This window comes from Chamaea fasciata, unplaced genomic scaffold (assembly GCF_029207755.1).
Source record: "Chamaea fasciata isolate MVZ Bird 193981 ecotype frontalis unplaced genomic scaffold, bChaFas1.0.hap1 SCAF_3, whole genome shotgun sequence".
NCBI lineage: Eukaryota > Metazoa > Chordata > Aves > Passeriformes > Sylviidae > Chamaea > Chamaea fasciata.
The window spans coordinates 18,867,978-18,890,045 of record NW_027094088.1 but is presented as its reverse complement, the minus strand read 5'-3'; the positions used below and the strand labels follow the sequence as shown (position 1 = coordinate 18,890,045).

Below are 22,068 nucleotides of genomic sequence, written 5' to 3'. Positions count from 1 at the left end.
AGAGACCAGAGACAGTCCCAAGCATGACAAGGGAAACTCCTGCCTCCTGAGTGGACTGCCAGTGATGGCTGGGAAGGCTGACGTGAAGCAGAGATTGGACAGAGATAAAAAAATAAAGTAGGTATTTCTTGAAAGGCCTCCAGAATCCACCTTGGCCAGGACAGGAGCCTGATCGGGGCTATCCACAAAGTTGGACAAATAATGGCCACAAAATGGCTGACGGGTCACAAGATCTTACGTTTTTATAGGTTTTGGTCCATTTGCATATTGGGGTTTAATTGTCCAATTACAGCTTCAGCTGGTGGGGTCTCATCCTTCTTGTTTTCTCTCTTCAGTCCGCTGTTGTTTATGCTGTTGGCCTGAAAGTTGCCCTCGGTCCTCAGCAGGAAAAGGATTTGTTTGTCTGCTTCCTCTATAAAAAGAGCCTACTGGCACTTAATGCGAGGCTCAGAACTACACCCCGAAGCAGCACAGAACCTAAAAATACGAAAGCTAAAGCTCAAGGCATCACCAGTGCCCTAAGGCAGAGCCAGAGTTCACAGGGAGTAAAGGGGGACTGATGTGCTAGGCGGTCACACTTCACAGATATTCAAAGGAAGAGCTGGGCTCATTCTGGGGAGAGGAACCTGGCAGAAACAGCAGGAGAGCACACCAGGAATGCCCTGGAAGGCCAAAGTGAGTGGGCCAACAGCAGCTGCAACAGCAAGGCTGCTCACAGGCAGGGAGGGCCAAGCCTGGGAGCCATGGGAAAAAGATCCCTGGGCGTGGCTCCATATTTGGGAGGAGACAAAAGGCAGAGACAGGGAGGAGTCAAGGAAGATGAGGCTGCTGTGTAAGTCTGGCAAACGGAGAGAAGGAGCAGTCAAAGATCCAGCTGCACAGACACAAACTGCAGCTTGCTGTGCTTCTTTGTCTGAGTGCTGCACATAAGCACCACAGGATGGGCAAGAACCTTCTTATCTCGACTCACTAATTAACAAATCCTCTACAAACGGTTCAAATTTGCCCCAGAATTTAGACTCTTTTCAGTCAAACCTCAATATTTGGGGTGCTGGGACGGGCAAAGAAAAAATGATGGCATAATGCCATGGGGAAGACTTGTTGAAGGCAGTTGCTGTCTGTTCCAGGTGAAGGCAAGCGAACATTGACTTTCTAAATATAATGGAATGTTGCGGTGCGAAAATTATTACTGTGCAATTTTATGCAGAATGGTTTGTTCCAGATTAGCCCGTGTTCTAACCCCTTTGGTTTTTCCCTAGTTGTGGCTCCTGCCCATCTCCCTGCAACCCTGCCCAGACTCCGGTGGGGGGCTGGGGTGATTGGCAGAGCCTCTGACTTCCCCGCCCTGTATTATGTATCAGATGCCCTGTGTGCTGTCTTTTTGTCTTGGTAACTCCCACCCCACATGGTATTGGTCCTGGGCTAATCCCTGCCCCTTTCCACACCCCTGGTACTTAAGGTCAAGGAGAGCCCAGAGAAGTCATTTTTCACCTGGCCAGCTGGCAGCAATAGACCCATCTTGTCACCCACGTGAGAGTCTGCCTTTCTTCCACACCGAAGCCACACTTCTGCCTGAGGGCCAGGGCTCACACAGCAAGAAGGTACCGGAGTTGTACCCATTAATGCGTGTTCGGGACCGAGCTAGCCGTCGCAGCTCTGAACGCCCGCATTAATGGAAGGCTTCAAAATGCCTTGGGCTAGGTGTCACTCCGTCCGCTTCTGGACATTCTTCTTGGGTTCCAGGCAAACGGAGTCCTGTCTCACGGCATGTGGCATTCTTCCCTTTGTGTTAATCAAGATGGGCCGTGCTGAGAACAATCATGCCACATCTGTACTTGGCCCCGCCACCCTGGCATAAGATTCTTCAAATCTTTGCTGAAGCAAATTTCAGGGGCTGCCTGCTCACTAAAGACACCGAGTCCAAGAGTGTCACTCAGGGTTGGGGCTGGTCATTACCCTGCCCAGAGGGGAGACAAGCTTAGAGCTGCCCAATCATCCTGGCACGACCTTGTTGTGCAAAATTCTGCTGCCCATAAGAGTTTCTCCCAGTTCTCTACAACTTTGGCCACAGACATGTCCTCACCTAAAACAGGGATATTTCCCATCACATCAGACACCTGGATGCATGTGAAACCCTCTTCTGCATGCCAAGAAGGGATTTCCACCCCCTTCTGTGTGTGCTCTAGCACCCATTTTGCGGCACGAGGGACGCAAGGTTCTCCCTGTGCCTGTCTGCAAAAGCCTTCAAGCAGAGACTCGAGCCCCTCTACCTCACAACTTACGGGGGCCTCCACAACTCCTCCGTGGCCACCTTACACTGATCGTGCTGCGCGCACCTTCTTCACCCGCTACCCATGACTTCACCAAATCTGCAGCAAATGCCGCCACAAGAGAGAGGCTCAATTCCATGCTTATAATTTACACAGACTCTGCGCATGGAATTAGAACACTCCTCCCATGGCTCCTTCCTGCTCTAAAGATCCCAGGTGAACTCAGCAGTACCTGCTGTGACAGGACGGAGGCTCCAGCAGGACTGTCCTTCGGTCCCATCTGGGCTGCCAAAATGCTGAGGGATCTCCCCTGTGTGACCATTCCAGAGGCACAGGTGACTGCAACAAGCTGATGGGTGACCCGTTTGATTCCCTCCCCACACCGCTCTCAGCCAGTCAGAGCGGGTATCCGTACCCATTCAACCTCAGGGCTCTTTGCCCCAGCAGACTCACAGATGTCACATTCCATAAAGAGCCACCGGCTCCTGCTGCAGCACTCAGGGTCCGTTCAAATCCCTGGCCTGTGCCACAGCACCCTGTGCCCTCTGCCATGCAAAGGGTGGCAGTCTCTGGTCCCAGACTCCCACCAGCCAGAGCTCAATCTGCAGCTGGCACTGCAGCCGCACAACCAGCTCCCTGCCCCAAATGGATTCCTCAGCAGCTGCTGGCCTCAGAGACTGCGCAGCCTCATCCTGCAAGAAGAGGGGCCTAAAGAAAGCAGCAGAGAGCAGCCCTTCTTACAGGGGCAGGTCCTCAAAGGACAAGGGCAATGGCTTTACAGTGACAGAGGGTGGCTTCATACGAGATATTGGGAAGAAATTCTTGACTGTGAGGCTGCACGGATACTGGCATGGGTTGCCCAGAGCAGCTGTGGATGCCTGTTTTTCATGTAGGCAAGGTCAGCACAGAAGACGCAGACACCAACTTCAGGAATAAATGTCATTTACTGCAATTCAAAACCGCAACCAATGGGAAAAGGATAAGCTAAGCAATGCACCTAATCATTACTATAAAAGACTGCCTACAGTGATGAAGAAAGACACATCACAAGTTACCCTAATCCTTGACCATCATGCAGGTCTGCCCATCAAGTGGGGGAAGCCAGTGGCAGTCACAGTGAAGGACTGGAGAACCGCTCCCAGCCAACTGGGAAATCCCGCAGGTGCCTTCCCCTACAGGCAAGGAGGTTTCTGACTGGGCTGTGAGAGAGGCCCACCTTTATACTGTTGAATAAACAAGCTACCATAACATCTAGTGCAGGGGCATCTGGTTTTTTTTCTCCTCTTGGGATGCTCCCAAGGCCTTGGAGGACTCCAGGAGGAACCAAGGAAGTTGTCTGTGATCCTACATCCCAAAAGAAGGCCAGATGTGGCCTTGTCCAGTTTCTGATTAGGGAAAGGCAAATCCACGTTTTGCCGAGGAGCGGATCTCGATAACATTTGGTTGGCAGGTTCACGCAGAGGCCAACTTTTGATCAAGAGCTCTTGTTCCTGCCTCAGTCAGGTCCTGTTGATGAAGACTTAGTACTTCAGTGTCCCATCCTCCCTCAGATTGTTCAACGGCAGCTTCTGAGCCAGGCTCAGAAGAGCAAACTTCTCCAGTACAAACTATCCATCCCTACCAATGGCAGGATATCAGAGCTATGTGATTTCCAAGCTCCCTTCCACCCCAAACCATTCCATGGCTGATGGATTCAGTGTTGCCCCTCCCCCAGTGGTCCCCGGTTGCACAGGCCCCCACAGCGCCCCAAACACGGAACCCAGCCCTCAGTGACATCAGCCCCGGGGCCGAGGGCACCACGGGCAGCGCGGCTGCTGCCGGGCACTGCGGCTGTGGCTGTGCTGCTGCACGGAGCCCTCAGTGCTTGCAGCTGACACGTGCCTCTGGCAGCCATGAATTGGCTCGGCCTCCTCGTCCTGCTGACCGTGGCCGGGCTGGCCCACGGCATACCGTACCCCTGCGGGTAAGTGGCCCCAGGCCCTGGGAGGGAGCCATGGCAACACTTGGGGCCTTCCCTGGAGGGGACCCGCCTGGCCCCCATGGCTGGCCCACAGCCTCCCACCCACCACGGGGAAGCCTCAGTTCCTTGGACAGACAAACATCCCGTGGGCTTCCCTGGCCTGCTGTGCCCGCAAACCCTTGTGGGGAGGGCAGAGGGCTGAGCTTCAGCCTGAGCCACAGCAGGCCACGCAGCAGCGTGGAAATGACTTTCTGCTTGCAGAGGTTCCTGCGGCCTCCGCGCTCCGCAACCCGACTACAGCTCCACGACTTATTCCACCGGCAACGAAGCTTACGACTACGGCATGACGCGCGTTGTGGGTGGAGTAGGCGCTCTGGAAGCATCCTGGCCCTGGATCGTCAGCATCCAACATCTAGGCCTGGGCCATTGGTGTGGAGGGTCTCTCATCACTGCCGATTGGGTCCTCACAGCGGCCCACTGCTTCGACAAGTTAGAGTAAGGCAGACTAGGGAATGGGGACACCCTCGCTACACCAGCAGGTGCCCTGTCAGCAGCACCACCTGCTACTCCCATCCCCTTTCCTCTCAGGCAGCCCAGCCGCCACAGTGCTCAGGAGAAGCCTGGGCTTGTGCCAAGGCTTCCTAGCAGCCTCCAGCTCGACATTCCCCCAGCCCAATGTGTGCGAGGGCACTCGCACCTGCCAGAGCACTGCGCCCTCTCTGCCTTGCCAAGCAGAGGAGAGGCAGCCGCTGGGCTGCTGTGGTACGTGGCCCTGCTCCCTCTCAGCCCTCTCTCCGTCTTCTTTCCAGTGACATCAGCATGCTGTATGTGGTGCTTGGAGCTACCGAGTTCACTCAGCGGGGCCCTGGGGCTGTAGTTCGCAACGTGAAGCAGGTGGTGGTTCACCCCTACTACAGGCGTGCCGACTTCAGCTACGACATTGCCCTGCTGCAACTGGACGGTTCTGTCCAGTGCAGCGCCTACATCCAGCTGGCCTGTCTGGCTGACCCCGCCCTAGAAGTCTCAAAGCTCGACAACTGCTGGATCGCTGGCTGGGGTTCCACCACTGCAAGAGGTGAGTTCCAGGAGTGAAACCTGAGTCAGCTAAGTGCACTGGGGAGAGGGTTTGGGCTTCCTCACAGCAGAGACCGAAGCCAGGCTGAAGGACGTACCCCGGTGCAGAGGTGGGCCTGGCCTGCTCCCCAAAGGCAGGAAGCAGGGACACCATGCCCCAGTGCCTCTGCAGAGGGAAAGCCGTGCCCAAGGGACAGGGATTCCTCCCCTCAGACAGGCAAGGAGAACTGACACGGGGATGCTGAGGGCTTATTGCTTTCTCTGCTCCCAGCTCAAGGTTCAAGTGGTCGCCTGCAGGAGGCCAAGGTCCAGCTCATCAATTCCCAGCTCTGCAACAGCACAGCCTGGTATGCAGGGCAAGTCCACCCCTACAACTTGTGCGCTGGTTACCCACAGGGCACCATCGACACCTGCCAGGTATGAATGTGTCACGAGCCTCTCAGCCCCCAGCAGCACCAGCAGCCCTGGCAGCACTGCCCAAACACCGCCCAGGGTCTGCTTTGCCCCGGCCAGTTCGCCCGGTCACCCTCCCAGCCCCAGCTCCCCCCCCCCCCCCCCCGCCCCCAGCTGCTGGGGGGGCTTCCTACACCCTCCCCATCCACTCCTACTTGCCCAGTGCCCCCCTTGTGCCAGAAAGCCCAGACAGCCCAGCTGGTGGTCTTGGCAGCGCAGAGATCCTGGTGCCAAACATCCATCCTCTGCACATCCAGGACTCCTGCCTTGTGCAGAGAGGACAGAGAGAGCCCTACCCTCCAGGACCCCAAGCCATTCACAGCCAGGGCTCTGGAGGCTCCAGCCTCTGAGGAAAGCCTTCCTCTGCCTGGAATACAGTTCTGGCAGGGGCTGTGAGAGAAGAGGAGACAGCCCCAGTGCTGGCAGGGGCCACTCAACACCACCTTAATCCTCTCTGCTCTATTGCAGGGTGACAGTGGTGGTCCTCTCATGTGCAAGGACAACACCGCTGAGTACTGGTGGGTTGTCGGCTTAACCAGCTGGGGAGAAGGCTGCGCCAGACCAAAGCGGCCTGGAATCTACACCTCCACTCGGCACTTCTATCACTGGATTGACTACAACATCCGTGCGTTCCACACAGCTGAAAGGGCTTCCTGAGCAGCAGGACAGGCAGGATCCAGGGCAGGCTGCAGTGCACCGCGACCATCTCCTGCTGGGGCAATGCCTGCTGATCCAAAGGCAGCCTCAGTGCCAAAACCCTGCTCTGCCCCGCCCCCATTTCTCTCCTGTGTGCAGGCAAACACTGGAGTTGATCTAACTGTTGAAATAAAGTTCCCTTTGTTCACAGGGAGCCGTCTTTTCAGTGTCATTCCAATTCCTGGGAAGGGCAACAAGTGCCACATTCGGCACCTGCAGAATGAGCCTGAGGCACGAAGGGACAGAGTGGCTCCAAAGAGCACCAGTGTGCCTGGTCAGAGAGCAGAGGGCTCTGAGCCACCATGGGCTGGAGGAAGCCGGTACGCCAAGCCCAGGAAGGGGATAGGACAAAAGCAGACACCTTGGGGACAGTGCTCAAATGCCCATGGGCTGATGATTTAGGGCCCGGTGTAAGCTTGGGCAAAGAGAAGAGACCAGAGACAGTCCCAAGCATGACAAGGGAAACTCCTGCCTCCTGAGTGGACTGCCAGTGATGGCTGGGAAGGCTGACGTGAAGCAGAGATTGGACAGAGATAAAAAAATAAAGTAGGTATTTCTTGAAAGGCCTCCAGAATCCACCTTGGCCAGGACAGGAGCCTGATCGGGGCTATCCACAAAGTTGGACAAATAATGGCCACAAAATGGCTGACGGGTCACAAGATCTTACGTTTTTATAGGTTTTGGTCCATTTGCATATTGGGGTTTAATTGTCCAATTACAGCTTCAGCTGGTGGGGTCTCATCCTTCTTGTTTTCTCTCTTCAGTCCGCTGTTGTTTATGCTGTTGGCCTGAAAGTTGCCCTCGGTCCTCAGCAGGAAAAGGATTTGTTTGTCTGCTTCCTCTATAAAAAGAGCCTACTGGCACTTAATGCGAGGCTCAGAACTACACCCCGAAGCAGCACAGAACCTAAAAATACGAAAGCTAAAGCTCAAGGCATCACCAGTGCCCTAAGGCAGAGCCAGAGTTCACAGGGAGTAAAGGGGGACTGATGTGCTAGGCGGTCACACTTCACAGATATTCAAAGGAAGAGCTGGGCTCATTCTGGGGAGAGGAACCTGGCAGAAACAGCAGGAGAGCACACCAGGAATGCCCTGGAAGGCCAAAGTGAGTGGGCCAACAGCAGCTGCAACAGCAAGGCTGCTCACAGGCAGGGAGGGCCAAGCCTGGGAGCCATGGGAAAAAGATCCCTGGGCGTGGCTCCATATTTGGGAGGAGACAAAAGGCAGAGACAGGGAGGAGTCAAGGAAGATGAGGCTGCTGTGTAAGTCTGGCAAACGGAGAGAAGGAGCAGTCAAAGATCCAGCTGCACAGACACAAACTGCAGCTTGCTGTGCTTCTTTGTCTGAGTGCTGCACATAAGCACCACAGGATGGGCAAGAACCTTCTTATCTCGACTCACTAATTAACAAATCCTCTACAAACGGTTCAAATTTGCCCCAGAATTTAGACTCTTTTCAGTCAAACCTCAATATTTGGGGTGCTGGGACGGGCAAAGAAAAAATGATGGCATAATGCCATGGGGAAGACTTGTTGAAGGCAGTTGCTGTCTGTTCCAGGTGAAGGCAAGCGAACATTGACTTTCTAAATATAATGGAATGTTGCGGTGCGAAAATTATTACTGTGCAATTTTATGCAGAATGGTTTGTTCCAGATTAGCCCGTGTTCTAACCCCTTTGGTTTTTCCCTAGTTGTGGCTCCTGCCCATCTCCCTGCAACCCTGCCCAGACTCCGGTGGGGGGCTGGGGTGATTGGCAGAGCCTCTGACTTCCCCGCCCTGTATTATGTATCAGATGCCCTGTGTGCTGTCTTTTTGTCTTGGTAACTCCCACCCCACATGGTATTGGTCCTGGGCTAATCCCTGCCCCTTTCCACACCCCTGGTACTTAAGGTCAAGGAGAGCCCAGAGAAGTCATTTTTCACCTGGCCAGCTGGCAGCAATAGACCCATCTTGTCACCCACGTGAGAGTCTGCCTTTCTTCCACACCGAAGCCACACTTCTGCCTGAGGGCCAGGGCTCACACAGCAAGAAGGTACCGGAGTTGTACCCATTAATGCGTGTTCGGGACCGAGCTAGCCGTCGCAGCTCTGAACGCCCGCATTAATGGAAGGCTTCAAAATGCCTTGGGCTAGGTGTCACTCCGTCCGCTTCTGGACATTCTTCTTGGGTTCCAGGCAAACGGAGTCCTGTCTCACGGCATGTGGCATTCTTCCCTTTGTGTTAATCAAGATGGGCCGTGCTGAGAACAATCATGCCACATCTGTACTTGGCCCCGCCACCCTGGCATAAGATTCTTCAAATCTTTGCTGAAGCAAATTTCAGGGGCTGCCTGCTCACTAAAGACACCGAGTCCAAGAGTGTCACTCAGGGTTGGGGCTGGTCATTACCCTGCCCAGAGGGGAGACAAGCTTAGAGCTGCCCAATCATCCTGGCACGACCTTGTTGTGCAAAATTCTGCTGCCCATAAGAGTTTCTCCCAGTTCTCTACAACTTTGGCCACAGACATGTCCTCACCTAAAACAGGGATATTTCCCATCACATCAGACACCTGGATGCATGTGAAACCCTCTTCTGCATGCCAAGAAGGGATTTCCACCCCCTTCTGTGTGTGCTCTAGCACCCATTTTGCGGCACGAGGGACGCAAGGTTCTCCCTGTGCCTGTCTGCAAAAGCCTTCAAGCAGAGACTCGAGCCCCTCTACCTCACAACTTACGGGGGCCTCCACAACTCCTCCGTGGCCACCTTACACTGATCGTGCTGCGCGCACCTTCTTCACCCGCTACCCATGACTTCACCAAATCTGCAGCAAATGCCGCCACAAGAGAGAGGCTCAATTCCATGCTTATAATTTACACAGACTCTGCGCATGGAATTAGAACACTCCTCCCATGGCTCCTTCCTGCTCTAAAGATCCCAGGTGAACTCAGCAGTACCTGCTGTGACAGGACGGAGGCTCCAGCAGGACTGTCCTTCGGTCCCATCTGGGCTGCCAAAATGCTGAGGGATCTCCCCTGTGTGACCATTCCAGAGGCACAGGTGACTGCAACAAGCTGATGGGTGACCCGTTTGATTCCCTCCCCACACCGCTCTCAGCCAGTCAGAGCGGGTATCCGTACCCATTCAACCTCAGGGCTCTTTGCCCCAGCAGACTCACAGATGTCACATTCCATAAAGAGCCACCGGCTCCTGCTGCAGCACTCAGGGTCCGTTCAAATCCCTGGCCTGTGCCACAGCACCCTGTGCCCTCTGCCATGCAAAGGGTGGCAGTCTCTGGTCCCAGACTCCCACCAGCCAGAGCTCAATCTGCAGCTGGCACTGCAGCCGCACAACCAGCTCCCTGCCCCAAATGGATTCCTCAGCAGCTGCTGGCCTCAGAGACTGCGCAGCCTCATCCTGCAAGAAGAGGGGCCTAAAGAAAGCAGCAGAGAGCAGCCCTTCTTACAGGGGCAGGTCCTCAAAGGACAAGGGCAATGGCTTTACAGTGACAGAGGGTGGCTTCATACGAGATATTGGGAAGAAATTCTTGACTGTGAGGCTGCACGGATACTGGCATGGGTTGCCCAGAGCAGCTGTGGATGCCTGTTTTTCATGTAGGCAAGGTCAGCACAGAAGACGCAGACACCAACTTCAGGAATAAATGTCATTTACTGCAATTCAAAACCGCAACCAATGGGAAAAGGATAAGCTAAGCAATGCACCTAATCATTACTATAAAAGACTGCCTACAGTGATGAAGAAAGACACATCACAAGTTACCCTAATCCTTGACCATCATGCAGGTCTGCCCATCAAGTGGGGGAAGCCAGTGGCAGTCACAGTGAAGGACTGGAGAACCGCTCCCAGCCAACTGGGAAATCCCGCAGGTGCCTTCCCCTACAGGCAAGGAGGTTTCTGACTGGGCTGTGAGAGAGGCCCACCTTTATACTGTTGAATAAACAAGCTACCATAACATCTAGTGCAGGGGCATCTGGTTTTTTTTCTCCTCTTGGGATGCTCCCAAGGCCTTGGAGGACTCCAGGAGGAACCAAGGAAGTTGTCTGTGATCCTACATCCCAAAAGAAGGCCAGATGTGGCCTTGTCCAGTTTCTGATTAGGGAAAGGCAAATCCACGTTTTGCCGAGGAGCGGATCTCGATAACATTTGGTTGGCAGGTTCACGCAGAGGCCAACTTTTGATCAAGAGCTCTTGTTCCTGCCTCAGTCAGGTCCTGTTGATGAAGACTTAGTACTTCAGTGTCCCATCCTCCCTCAGATTGTTCAACGGCAGCTTCTGAGCCAGGCTCAGAAGAGCAAACTTCTCCAGTACAAACTATCCATCCCTACCAATGGCAGGAAGTCAGAGCTATGTGATTTCCAAGCTCCCTTCCACCCCAAACCATTCCATGGCTGATGGATTCAGTGTTGCCCCTCCCCCAGTGGGCCCCGGTTGCACAGGCCCCCACAGCGCCCCAAACACGGAACCCAGCCCTCAGTGACATCAGCCCCGGGGCCGAGGGCACCACGGGCAGCGCGGCTGCTGCCGGGCACTGCGGCTGTGGCTGTGCTGCTGCACGGAGCCCTCAGTGCTTGCAGCTGACATGTGCCTCTGGCAGCCATGAATTGGCTCGGCCTCCTCGTCCTGCTGACCGTGGCCGGGCTGGCCCACGGCATACCGTACCCCTGCGGGTAAGTGGCCCCAGGCCCTGGGAGGGAGCCATGGCAACACTTGAGGCCTTCCCTGGAGGGGACCCGCCTGGCCCCCATGGCTGGCCCACAGCCTCCCACCCACCACGGGGAAGCCTCAGTTCCTTGGACAGACAAACATCCCGTGGGCTTCCCTGGCCTGCTGTGCCCGCAAACCCTTGTGGGGAGGGCAGAGGGCTGAGCTTCAGCCTGAGCCACAGCAGGCCACGCAGCAGCGTGGAAATGACTTTCTGCTTGCAGAGGTTCCTGCGGCCTCCGCGCTCCGCAACCCGACTACAGCTCCACGACTTATTCCACCGGCAACGAAGCTTACGACTACGGCATGACGCGCGTTGTGGGTGGAGTAGGCGCTCTGGAAGCATCCTGGCCCTGGATCGTCAGCATCCAACATCTAGGCCTGGGCCATTGGTGTGGAGGGTCTCTCATCACTGCCGATTGGGTCCTCACAGCGGCCCACTGCTTCGACAAGTTAGAGTAAGGCAGACTAGGGAATGGGGACACCCTCGCTACACCAGCAGGTGCCCTGTCAGCAGCACCACCTGCTACTCCCATCCCCTTTCCTCTCAGGCAGCCCAGCCGCCACAGTGCTCAGGAGAAGCCTGGGCTTGTGCCAAGGCTTCCTAGCAGCCTCCAGCTCGACATTCCCCCAGCCCAATGTGTGCGAGGGCACTCGCACCTGCCAGAGCACTGCGCCCTCTCTGCCTTGCCAAGCAGAGGAGAGGCAGCCGCTGGGCTGCTGTGGTACGTGGCCCTGCTCCCTCTCAGCCCTCTCTCCGTCTTCTTTCCAGTGACATCAGCATGCTGTATGTGGTGCTTGGAGCTACCGAGTTCACTCAGCGGGGCCCTGGGGCTGTAGTTCGCAACGTGAAGCAGGTGGTGGTTCACCCCTACTACAGGCGTGCCGACTTCAGCTACGACATTGCCCTGCTGCAACTGGACGGTTCTGTCCAGTGCAGCGCCTACATCCAGCTGGCCTGTCTGGCTGACCCCGCCCTAGAAGTCTCAAAGCTCGACAACTGCTGGATCGCTGGCTGGGGTTCCACCACTGCAAGAGGTGAGTTCCAGGAGTGAAACCTGAGTCAGCTAAGTGCACTGGGGAGAGGGTTTGGGCTTCCTCACAGCAGAGACCGAAGCCAGGCTGAAGGACGTACCCCGGTGCAGAGGTGGGCCTGGCCTGCTCCCCAAAGGCAGGAAGCAGGGACACCATGCCCCAGTGCCTCTGCAGAGGGAAAGCCGTGCCCAAGGGACAGGGATTCCTCCCCTCAGACAGGCAAGGAGAACTGACACGGGGATGCTGAGGGCTTATTGCTTTCTCTGCTCCCAGCTCAAGGTTCAAGTGGTCGCCTGCAGGAGGCCAAGGTCCAGCTCATCAATTCCCAGCTCTGCAACAGCACAGCCTGGTATGCAGGGCAAGTCCACCCCTACAACTTGTGCGCTGGTTACCCACAGGGCACCATCGACACCTGCCAGGTATGAATGTGTCACGAGCCTCTCAGCCCCCAGCAGCACCAGCAGCCCTGGCAGCACTGCCCAAACACCGCCCAGGGTCTGCTTTGCCCCGGCCAGTTCGCCCGGTCACCCTCCCAGCCCCAACTCCCCCCCCCCCCCCCCCCCGCCCCCAGCTGCTGGGGGGGCTTCCTACACCCTCCCCATCCACTCCTACTTGCCCAGTGCCCCCCTTGTGCCAGAAAGCCCAGACAGCCCAGCTGGTGGTCTTGGCAGCGCAGAGATCCTGGTGCCAAACATCCATCCTCTGCACATCCAGGACTCCTGCCTTGTGCAGAGAGGACAGAGAGAGCCCTACCCTCCAGGACCCCAAGCCATTCACAGCCAGGGCTCTGGAGGCTCCAGCCTCTGAGGAAAGCCTTCCTCTGCCTGGAATACAGTTCTGGCAGGGGCTGTGAGAGAAGAGGAGACAGCCCCAGTGCTGGCAGGGGCCACTCAACGCCACCTTAATCCTCTCTGCTCTATTGCAGGGTGACAGTGGTGGTCCTCTCATGTGCAAGGACAACACCGCTGAGTACTGGTGGGTTGTTGGCTTAACCAGCTGGGGAGAAGGCTGCGCCAGACCAAAGCGGCCTGGAATCTACACCTCCACTCGGCACTTCTATCACTGGATTGACTACAACATCCGTGCGTTCCACACAGCTGAAAGGGCTTCCTGAGCAGCAGGACAGGCAGGATCCAGGGCAGGCTGCAGTGCACCGCGACCATCTCCTGCTGGGGCAATGCCTGCTGATCCAAAGGCAGCCTCAGTGCCAAAACCCTGCTCTGCCCCGCCCCCATTTCTCTCCTGTGTGCAGGCAAACACTGGAGTTGATCTAACTGTTGAAATAAAGTTCCCTTTGTTCACAGGGAGCCGTCTTTTCAGTGTCATTCCAATTCCTGGGAAGGGCAACAAGTGCCACATTCGGCACCTGCAGAATGAGCCTGAGGCACGAAGGGACAGAGTGGCTCCAAAGAGCACCAGTGTGCCTGGTCAGAGAGCAGAGGGCTCTGAGCCACCATGGGCTGGAGGAAGCCGGTACGCCAAGCCCAGGAAGGGGATAGGACAAAAGCAGACACCTTGGGGACAGTGCTCAAATGCCCATGGGCTGATGATTTAGGGCCCGGTGTAAGCTTGGGCAAAGAGAAGAGACCAGAGACAGTCCCAAGCATGACAAGGGAAACTCCTGCCTCCTGAGTGGACTGCCAGTGATGGCTGGGAAGGCTGACGTGAAACAGAGATTGGACAGAGATAAAAAAATAAAGTAGGTATTTCTTGAAAGGCCTGCAGAATCCACCTTGGCCAGGACAGGAGCCTGATCGGGGCTATCCACAAAGTTGGACAAATAATGGCCACAAAATGGCTGACGGGTCACAAGATCTTACGTTTTTATAGGTTTTGGTCCATTTGCATATTGGGGTTTAATTGTCCAATTACAGCTTCAGCTGGTGGGGTCTCATCCTTCTTGTTTTCTCTCTTCAGTCTGCTGTTGTTTATGCTGTTGGCCTGAAAGTTGCCCTCGGTCCTCAGCAGGAAAAGGATTTGTTTGTCTGCTTCCTCTATAAAAAGAGCCTACTGGCACTTAATGCGAGGCTCAGAACTACACCCCGAAGCAGCACAGAACCTAAAAATACGAAAGCTAAAGCTCAAGGCATCACCAGTGCCCTAAGGCAGAGCCAGAGTTCACAGGGAGTAAAGGGGGACTGATGTGCTAGGCGGTCACACTTCACAGATATTCAAAGGAAGAGCTGGGCTCATTCTGGGGAGAGGAACCTGGCAGAAACAGCAGGAGAGCACACCAGGAATGCCCTGGAAGGCCAAAGTGAGTGGGCCAACAGCAGCTGCAACAGCAAGGCTGCTCACAGGCAGGGAGGGCCAAGCCTGGGAGCCATGGGAAAAAGATCCCTGGGCGTGGCTCCATATTTGGGAGGAGACAAAAGGCAGAGACAGGGAGGAGTCAAGGAAGATGAGGCTGCTGTGTAAGTCTGGCAAACGGAGAGAAGGAGCAGTCAAAGATCCAGCTGCACAGACACAAACTGCAGCTTGCTGTGCTTCTTTGTCTGAGTGCTGCACATAAGCACCACAGGATGGGCAAGAACCTTCTTATCTCGACTCACTAATTAACAAATCCTCTACAAACGGTTCAAATTTGCCCCAGAATTTAGACTCTTTTCAGTCAAACCTCAATATTTGGGGTGCTGGGACGGGCAAAGAAAAAATGATGGCATAATGCCATGGGGAAGACTTGTTGAAGGCAGTTGCTGTCTGTTCCAGGTGAAGGCAAGCGAACATTGACTTTCTAAATATAATGGAATGTTGCGGTGCGAAAATTATTACTGTGCAATTTTATGCAGAATGGTTTGTTCCAGATTAGCCCGTGTTCTAACCCCTTTGGTTTTTCCCTAGTTGTGGCTCCTGCCCATCTCCCTGCAACCCTGCCCAGACTCCGGTGGGGGGCTGGGGTGATTGGCAGAGCCTCTGACTTCCCCGCCCTGTATTATGTATCAGATGCCCTGTGTGCTGTCTTTTTGTCTTGGTAACTCCCACCCCACATGGTATTGGTCCTGGGCTAATCCCTGCCCCTTTCCACACCCCTGGTACTTAAGGTCAAGGAGAGCCCAGAGAAGTCATTTTTCACCTGGCCAGCTGGCAGCAATAGACCCATCTTGTCACCCACGTGAGAGTCTGCCTTTCTTCCACACCGAAGCCACACTTCTGCCTGAGGGCCAGGGCTCACACAGCAAGAAGGTACCGGAGTTGTACCCATTAATGCGTGTTCGGGACCGAGCTAGCCGTCGCAGCTCTGAACGCCCGCATTAATGGAAGGCTTCAAAATGCCTTGGGCTAGGTGTCACTCCGTCCGCTTCTGGACATTCTTCTTGGGTTCCAGGCAAACGGAGTCCTGTCTCACGGCATGTGGCATTCTTCCCTTTGTGTTAATCAAGATGGGCCGTGCTGAGAACAATCATGCCACATCTGTACTTGGCCCCGCCACCCTGGCATAAGATTCTTCAAATCTTTGCTGAAGCAAATTTCAGGGGCTGCCTGCTCACTAAAGACACCGAGTCCAAGAGTGTCACTCAGGGTTGGGGCTGATCATTACCCTGCCCAGAGGGGAGACAAGCTTAGAGCTGCCCAATCATCCTGGCACGACCTTGTTGTGCAAAATTCTGCTGCCCATAAGAGTTTCTCCCAGTTCTCTACAACTTTGGCCACAGACATGTCCTCACCTAAAACAGGGATATTTCCCATCACATCAGACACCTGGATGCATGTGAAACCCTCTTCTGCATGCCAAGAAGGGATTTCCACCCCCTTCTGTGTGTGCTCTAGCACCCATTTTGCGGCACGAGGGACGCAAGGTTCTCCCTGTGCCTGTCTGCAAAAGCCTTCAAGCAGAGACTCGAGCCCCTCTACCTCACAACTTACGGGGGCCCCCACAACTCCTCCGTGGCCACCTTACACTGATCGTGCTGGGCGCACCTTCTTCACCCGCTACCCCTGACTTCACCAAATCTGCAGCAAATGCCGCCACAAGAGAGAGGCTCAATTCCATGCTTATAATTTACACAGACTCTGCGCATGGAATTAGAACACTCCTCCCATGGCTCCTTCTTGCTCTAAAGATCCCAGGTGAACTCAGCAGTACCTGCTGTGACAGGACGGAGGCTCCAGCAGGACTGTCCTTCGGTCCCATCTGGGCTGCCAAAATGCTGAGGGATCTCCCCTGTGTGACCATTCCAGAGGCACAGGTGACTGCAACAAGCTGATGGGTGACCCGTTTGATTCCCTCCCCACACCGCTCTCAGCCAGTCAGAGCGGGTATCCGTACCCATTCAACCTCAGGGCTCTTTGCCCCAGCAGACTCACAGATGTCACATTCCATAAAGAGCCACCGGCTCCTGCTGCAGCACTCAGGGTCCGTTCAAATCCCTGGCCTGTGCCACAGCACCCTGTGCCCTCTGCCATGCAAAGGGTGGCAGTCTCTGGTCCCAGACTCCCACCAGCCAGAGCTCAATCTGCAGCTGGCACTGCAGCCGCACAACCAGCTCCCTGCCCCAAATGGATTCCTCAGCAGCTGCTGGCCTCAGAGACTGCGCAGCCTCATCCTGCAAGAAGAGGGGCCTAAAGAAAGCAGCAGAGAGCAGCCCTTCTTACAGGGGCAGGTCCTCAAAGGACAAGGGCGATGGCTTTACAGTGACAGAGGGTGGCTTCATACGAGATATTGGGAAGAAATTCTTGACTGTGAGGCTGCACGGATACTGGCATGGGTTGCCCAGAGCAGCTGTGGATGCCTGTTTTTCATGTAGGCAAGGTCAGCACAGAAGACGCAGACACCAACTTCAGGAATAAATGTCATTTACTGCAATTCAAAACCGCAACCAATGGGAAAAGGATAAGCTAAGCAATGCACCTAATCATTACTATAAAAGACTGCCTACAGTGATGAAGAAAGACACATCACAAGTTACCCTAATCCTTGACCATCATGCAGGTCTGCCCATCAAGTGGGGGAAGCCAGTGGCAGTCACAGTGAAGGACTGGAGAACCGCTCCCAGCCAACTGGGAAATCCCGCAGGTGCCTTCCCCTACAGGCAAGGAGGTTTCTGACTGGGCTGTGAGAGAGGCCCACCTTTATACTGTTGAATAAACAAGCTACCATAACATCTAGTGCAGGGGCATCTGGTTTTTTTTCTCCTCTTGGGATGCTCCCAAGGCCTTGGAGGACTCCAGGAGGAACCAAGGAAGTTGTCTGTGATCCTACATCCCAAAAGAAGGCCAGATGTGGCCTTGTCCAGTTTCTGATTAGGGAAAGGCAAATCCACGTTTTGCCGAGGAGCGGATCTCGATAACATTTGGTTGGCAGGTTCACGCAGAGGCCAACTTTTGATCAAGAGCTCTTGTTCCTGCCTCAGTCAGGTCCTGTTGATGAAGACTTAGTACTTCAGTGTCCCATCCTCCCTCAGATTGTTCAACGGCAGCTTCTGAGCCAGGCTCAGAAGAGCAAACTTCTCCAGTACAAACTATCCATCCCTACCAATGGCAGGAAGTCAGAGCTATGTGATTTCCAAGCTCCCTTCCACCCCAAACCATTCCATGGCTGATGGATTCAGTGTTGCCCCTCCCCCAGTGGGCCCCGGTTGCACAGGCCCCCACAGCGCCCCAAACACGGAACCCAGCCCTCAGTGACATCAGCCCCGGGGCCGAGGGCACCACGGGCAGCGCGGCTGCTGCCGGGCACTGCGGCTGTGGCTGTGCTGCTGCACGGAGCCCTCAGTGCTTGCAGCTGACACGTGCCTCTGGCAGCCATGAATTGGCTCGGCCTCCTCGTCCTGCTGACCGTGGCCGGGCTGGCCCACGGCATACCGTACCCCTGCGGGTAAGTGGCCCCAGGCCCTGGGAGGGAGCCATGGCAACACTTGAGGCCTTCCCTGGAGGGGACCCGCCTGGCCCCCATGGCTGGCCCACAGCCTCCCACCCACCACGGGGAAGCCTCAGTTCCTTGGACAGACAAACATCCCGTGGGCTTCCCTGGCCTGCTGTGCCCGCAAACCCTTGTGGGGAGGGCAGAGGGCTGAGCTTCAGCCTGAGCCACAGCAGGCCACGCAGCAGCGTGGAAATGACTTTCTGCTTGCAGAGGTTCCTGCGGCCTCCGCGCTCCGCAACCCGACTACAGCTCCACGACTTATTCCACCGGCAACGAAGCTTACGACTACGGCATGACGCGCGTTGTGGGTGGAGTAGGCGCTCTGGAAGCATCCTGGCCCTGGATTGTCAGCATCCAACATCCAGGCCTGGGCCATTGGTGTGGAGGGTCTCTCATCACTGCCGATTGGGTCCTCACAGCGGCCCACTGCTTCGACAAGTTAGAGTAAGGCAGACTAGGGAATGGGGACACCCTCGCTACACCAGCAGGTGCCCTGTCAGCAGCACCACCTGCTACTCCCATCCCCTTTCCTCTCAGGCAGCCCAGCCGCCACAGTGCTCAGGAGAAGCCTGGGCTTGTGCCAAGGCTTCCTAGCAGCCTCCAGCTCGACATTCCCCCAGCCCAATGTGTGCGAGGGCACTCGCACCTGCCAGAGCACTGCGCTCTCTCTGCCTTGCCAAGCAGAGGAGAGGCAGCCGCTGGGCTGCTGTGCTACGTGGCCCTGCTCCCTCTCAGCCCTCTCTCCGTCTTCTTTCCAGTGACATCAGCATGCTGTATGTGGTGCTTGGAGCTACCGAGTTCACTCAGCGGGGCCCTGGGGCTGTAGTTCGCAACGTGAAGCAGGTGGTGGTTCACCCCTACTACAGGCGTGCCGACTTCAGCTACGACATTGCCCTGCTGCAACTGGACGGTTCTGTCCAGTGCAGCGCCTACATCCAGCTGGCCTGTCTGGCTGACCCCGCCCTAGAAGTCTCAAAGCTCGACAACTGCTGGATCGCTGGCTGGGGTTCCACCACTGCAAGAGGTGAGTTCCAGGAGTGAAACGTGAGCCAGCTAAGTGCACTGGGGAGAGGGTTTGGGCTTCCTCACAGCAGAGACCGAAGCCAGGCTGAAGGACGTACCCCGGTGCAGAGGTGGGCCTGGCCTGCTCCCCAAAGGCAGGAAGCAGGGACACCATGCCCCAGTGCCTCTGCAGAGGGAAAGCCGTGCCCAAGGGACAGGGATTCCTCCCCTCAGACAGGCAAGGAGAACTGACACGGGGATGCTGAGGGCTTATTGCTTTCTCTGCTCCCAGCTCAAGGTTCAAGTGGTCGCCTGCAGGAGGCCAAGGTCCAGCTCATCAATTCCCAGCTCTGCAACAGCACAGCCTGGTATGCAGGGCAAGTCCACCCCTACAACTTGTGCGCTGGTTACCCACAGGGCACCATCGACACCTGCCAGGTATGAATGTGTCACGAGCCTCTCAGCCCCCAGCAGCACCAGCAGCCCTGGCAGCACTGCCCAAACACCGCCCAGGGTCTGCTTTGCCCCGGCCAGTTCGCCCGGTCACCCTCCCAGCCCCAGCTCCCCCCCCCCCCCCCCCCCCGCCCCCAGCTGCTGGGGGGGCTTCCTACACCCTCCCCATCCACTCCTACTTGCCCAGTGCCCCCCTTGTGCCAGAAAGCCCAGACAGCCCAGCTGGTGGTCTTGGCAGCGCAGAGATCCTGGTGCCAAACATCCATCCTCTGCACATCCAGGACTCCTGCCTTGTGCAGAGAGGACAGAGAGAGCCCTACCCTCCAGGACCCCAAGCCATTCACAGCCAGGGCTCTGGAGGCTCCAGCCTCTGAGGAAAGCCTTCCTCTGCCTGGAATACAGTTCTGGCAGGGGCTGTGAGAGAAGAGGAGACAGCCCCAGTGCTGGCAGGGGCCACTCAAGGCCACCTTAATCCTCTCTGCTCTATTGCAGGGTGACAGTGGTGGTCCTCTCATGTGCAAGGACAACACCGCTGAGTACTGGTGGGTTGTCGGCTTAACCAGCTGGGGAGAAGGCTGCGCCAGACCAAAGCGGCCTGGAATCTACACCTCCACTCGGCACTTCTATCACTGGATTGACTACAACATCCGTGCGTTCCACACAGCTGAAAGGGCTTCCTGAGCAGCAGGACAGGCAGGATCCAGGGCAGGCTGCAGTGCACCGCGACCATCTCCTGCTGGGGCAATGCCTGCTGATCCAAAGGCAGCCTCAGTGCCAAAACCCTGCTCTGCCCCGCCCCCATTTCTCTCCTGTGTGCAGGCAAACACTGGAGTTGACCTAACTGTTGAAATAAAGTTCCCTTTGTTCACAGGGAGCCGTCTTTTCAGTGTCATTCCAATTCCTGGGAAGGGCAACAAGTGCCACATTCGGCACCTGCAGAATGAGCCTGAGGCACGAAGGGACAGAGTGGCTCCAAAGAGCACCAGTGTGCCTGGTCAGAGAGCAGAGGGCTCTGAGCCACCATGGGCTGGAGGAAGCCGGTACGCCAAGCCCAGGAAGGGGATAGGACAAAAGCAGACACCTTGGGGACAGTGCTCAAATGCCCATGGGCTGATGATTTAGGGCCCGGTGTAAGCTTGGGCAAAGAGAAGAGACCAGAGACAGTCCCAAGCATGACAAGGGAAACTCCTGCCTCCTGAGTGGACTGCCAGTGATGGCTGGGAAGGCTGACGTGAAACAGAGATTGGACAGAGATAAAAAAATAAAGTAGGTATTTCTTGAAAGGCCTCCAGAATCCACCTTGGCCAGGACAGGAGCCTGATCGGGGCTATCCACAAAGTTGGACAAATAATGGCCACAAAATGGCTGACGGGTCACAAGATCTTACGTTTTTATAGGTTTTGGTCCATTTGCATATTGGGGTTTAATTGTCCAATTACAGCTTCAGCTGGTGGGGTCTCATCCTTCTTGTTTTCTCTCTTCAGTCCGCTGTTGTTTATGCTGTTGGCCTGAAAGTTGCCCTCGGTCCTCAGCAGGAAAAGGATTTGTTTGTCTGCTTCCTCTATAAAAAGAGCCTACTGGCACTTAATGCGAGGCTCAGAACTACACCCCGAAGCAGCACAGAACCTAAAAATACGAAAGCTAAAGCTCAAGGCATCACCAGTGCCCTAAGGCAGAGCCAGAGTTCACAGGGAGTAAAGGGGGACTGATGTGCTAGGCGGTCACACTTCACAGATATTCAAAGGAAGAGCTGGGCTCATTCTGGGGAGAGGAACCTGGCAGAAACAGCAGGAGAGCACACCAGGAATGCCCTGGAAGGCCAAAGTGAGTGGGCCAACAGCAGCTGCAACAGCAAGGCTGCTCACAGGCAGGGAGGGCCAAGCCTGGGAGCCATGGGAAAAAGATCCCTGGGCGTGGCTCCATATTTGGGAGGAGACAAAAGGCAGAGACAGGGAGGAGTCAAGGAAGATGAGGCTGCTGTGTAAGTCTGGCAAACGGAGAGAAGGAGCAGTCAAAGATCCAGCTGCACAGACACAAACTGCAGCTTGCTGTGCTTCTTTGTCTGAGTGCTGCACATAAGCACCACAGGATGGGCAAGAACCTTCTTATCTCGACTCACTAATTAACAAATCCTCTACAAACGGTTCAAATTTGCCCCAGAATTTAGACTCTTTTCAGTCAAACCTCAATATTTGGGGTGCTGGGACGGGCAAAGAAAAAATGATGGCATAATGCCATGGGGAAGACTTGTTGAAGGCAGTTGCTGTCTGTTCCAGGTGAAGGCAAGCGAACATTGACTTTCTAAATATAATGGAATGTTGCGGTGCGAAAATTATTACTGTGCAATTTTATGCAGAATGGTTTGTTCCAGATTAGCCCGTGTTCTAACCCCTTTGGTTTTTCCCTAGTTGTGGCTCCTGCCCATCTCCCTGCAACCCTGCCCAGACTCCGGTGGGGGGCTGGGGTGATTGGCAGAGCCTCTGACTTCCCCGCCCTGTATTATGTATCAGATGCCCTGTGTGCTGTCTTTTTGTCTTGGTAACTCCCACCCCACATGGTATTGGTC

General features: G+C 55.5%; 3 protein-coding genes across 3 annotated transcripts; all 3 read left to right on the top strand.

Annotated features, from left to right (window-relative positions):
- Positions 1-4,162: 4,162 nt before the first annotated feature.
- LOC136286233 (acrosin-like) lies at positions 4,163-6,414 on the top strand. The gene is made up of 5 exons (XM_066177589.1): positions 4,163-4,233; positions 4,492-4,725; positions 5,040-5,305; positions 5,576-5,721; positions 6,226-6,414. The coding sequence occupies exons 1-5, from the start codon at positions 4,163-4,165 to the stop codon at positions 6,412-6,414; spliced, it is 906 nt and encodes a 301-aa protein (XP_066033686.1).
- A 4,630-nt stretch (positions 6,415-11,044) lies between these two features.
- On the top strand, positions 11,045-13,298 carry LOC136286232 (acrosin-like). Its single transcript, XM_066177588.1, has 5 exons — positions 11,045-11,115; positions 11,374-11,607; positions 11,922-12,187; positions 12,458-12,603; positions 13,110-13,298. The coding sequence occupies exons 1-5, from the start codon at positions 11,045-11,047 to the stop codon at positions 13,296-13,298; spliced, it is 906 nt and encodes a 301-aa protein (XP_066033685.1).
- Positions 13,299-17,928: 4,630 nt separating this feature from the next.
- Positions 17,929-20,183, top strand: LOC136286231 (acrosin-like). Its single transcript, XM_066177587.1, has 5 exons — positions 17,929-17,999; positions 18,258-18,491; positions 18,806-19,071; positions 19,342-19,487; positions 19,995-20,183. The coding sequence occupies exons 1-5, from the start codon at positions 17,929-17,931 to the stop codon at positions 20,181-20,183; spliced, it is 906 nt and encodes a 301-aa protein (XP_066033684.1).
- The last annotated feature ends 1,885 nt before the right edge of the window (positions 20,184-22,068 follow it).

Bases quoted from the DNA above. Each gene is read 5' to 3' on its own strand.
- LOC136286233 (XM_066177589.1), top strand. From the start codon at position 4,163: ATGAATTGGCTCGGCCTCCTCGTCCTGCTGACCGTGGCCGGGCTGGCC. The intron at 4,726-5,039 runs GTAAGGCAGACT...TCTTCTTTCCAG, and splicing joins CACTGCTTCGACAAGTTAGA to TGACATCAGCATGCTGTATG. The intron at 5,306-5,575 runs GTGAGTTCCAGG...CTCTGCTCCCAG, and splicing joins GGGTTCCACCACTGCAAGAG to CTCAAGGTTCAAGTGGTCGC.
- LOC136286232 (XM_066177588.1), top strand. From the start codon at position 11,045: ATGAATTGGCTCGGCCTCCTCGTCCTGCTGACCGTGGCCGGGCTGGCC. The intron at 11,116-11,373 runs GTAAGTGGCCCC...TTCTGCTTGCAG, and splicing joins GGCATACCGTACCCCTGCGG to AGGTTCCTGCGGCCTCCGCG. The intron at 12,188-12,457 runs GTGAGTTCCAGG...CTCTGCTCCCAG, and splicing joins GGGTTCCACCACTGCAAGAG to CTCAAGGTTCAAGTGGTCGC.
- LOC136286231 (XM_066177587.1), top strand. From the start codon at position 17,929: ATGAATTGGCTCGGCCTCCTCGTCCTGCTGACCGTGGCCGGGCTGGCC. The intron at 19,072-19,341 runs GTGAGTTCCAGG...CTCTGCTCCCAG, and splicing joins GGGTTCCACCACTGCAAGAG to CTCAAGGTTCAAGTGGTCGC. The intron at 19,488-19,994 runs GTATGAATGTGT...GCTCTATTGCAG, and splicing joins GCACCATCGACACCTGCCAG to GGTGACAGTGGTGGTCCTCT.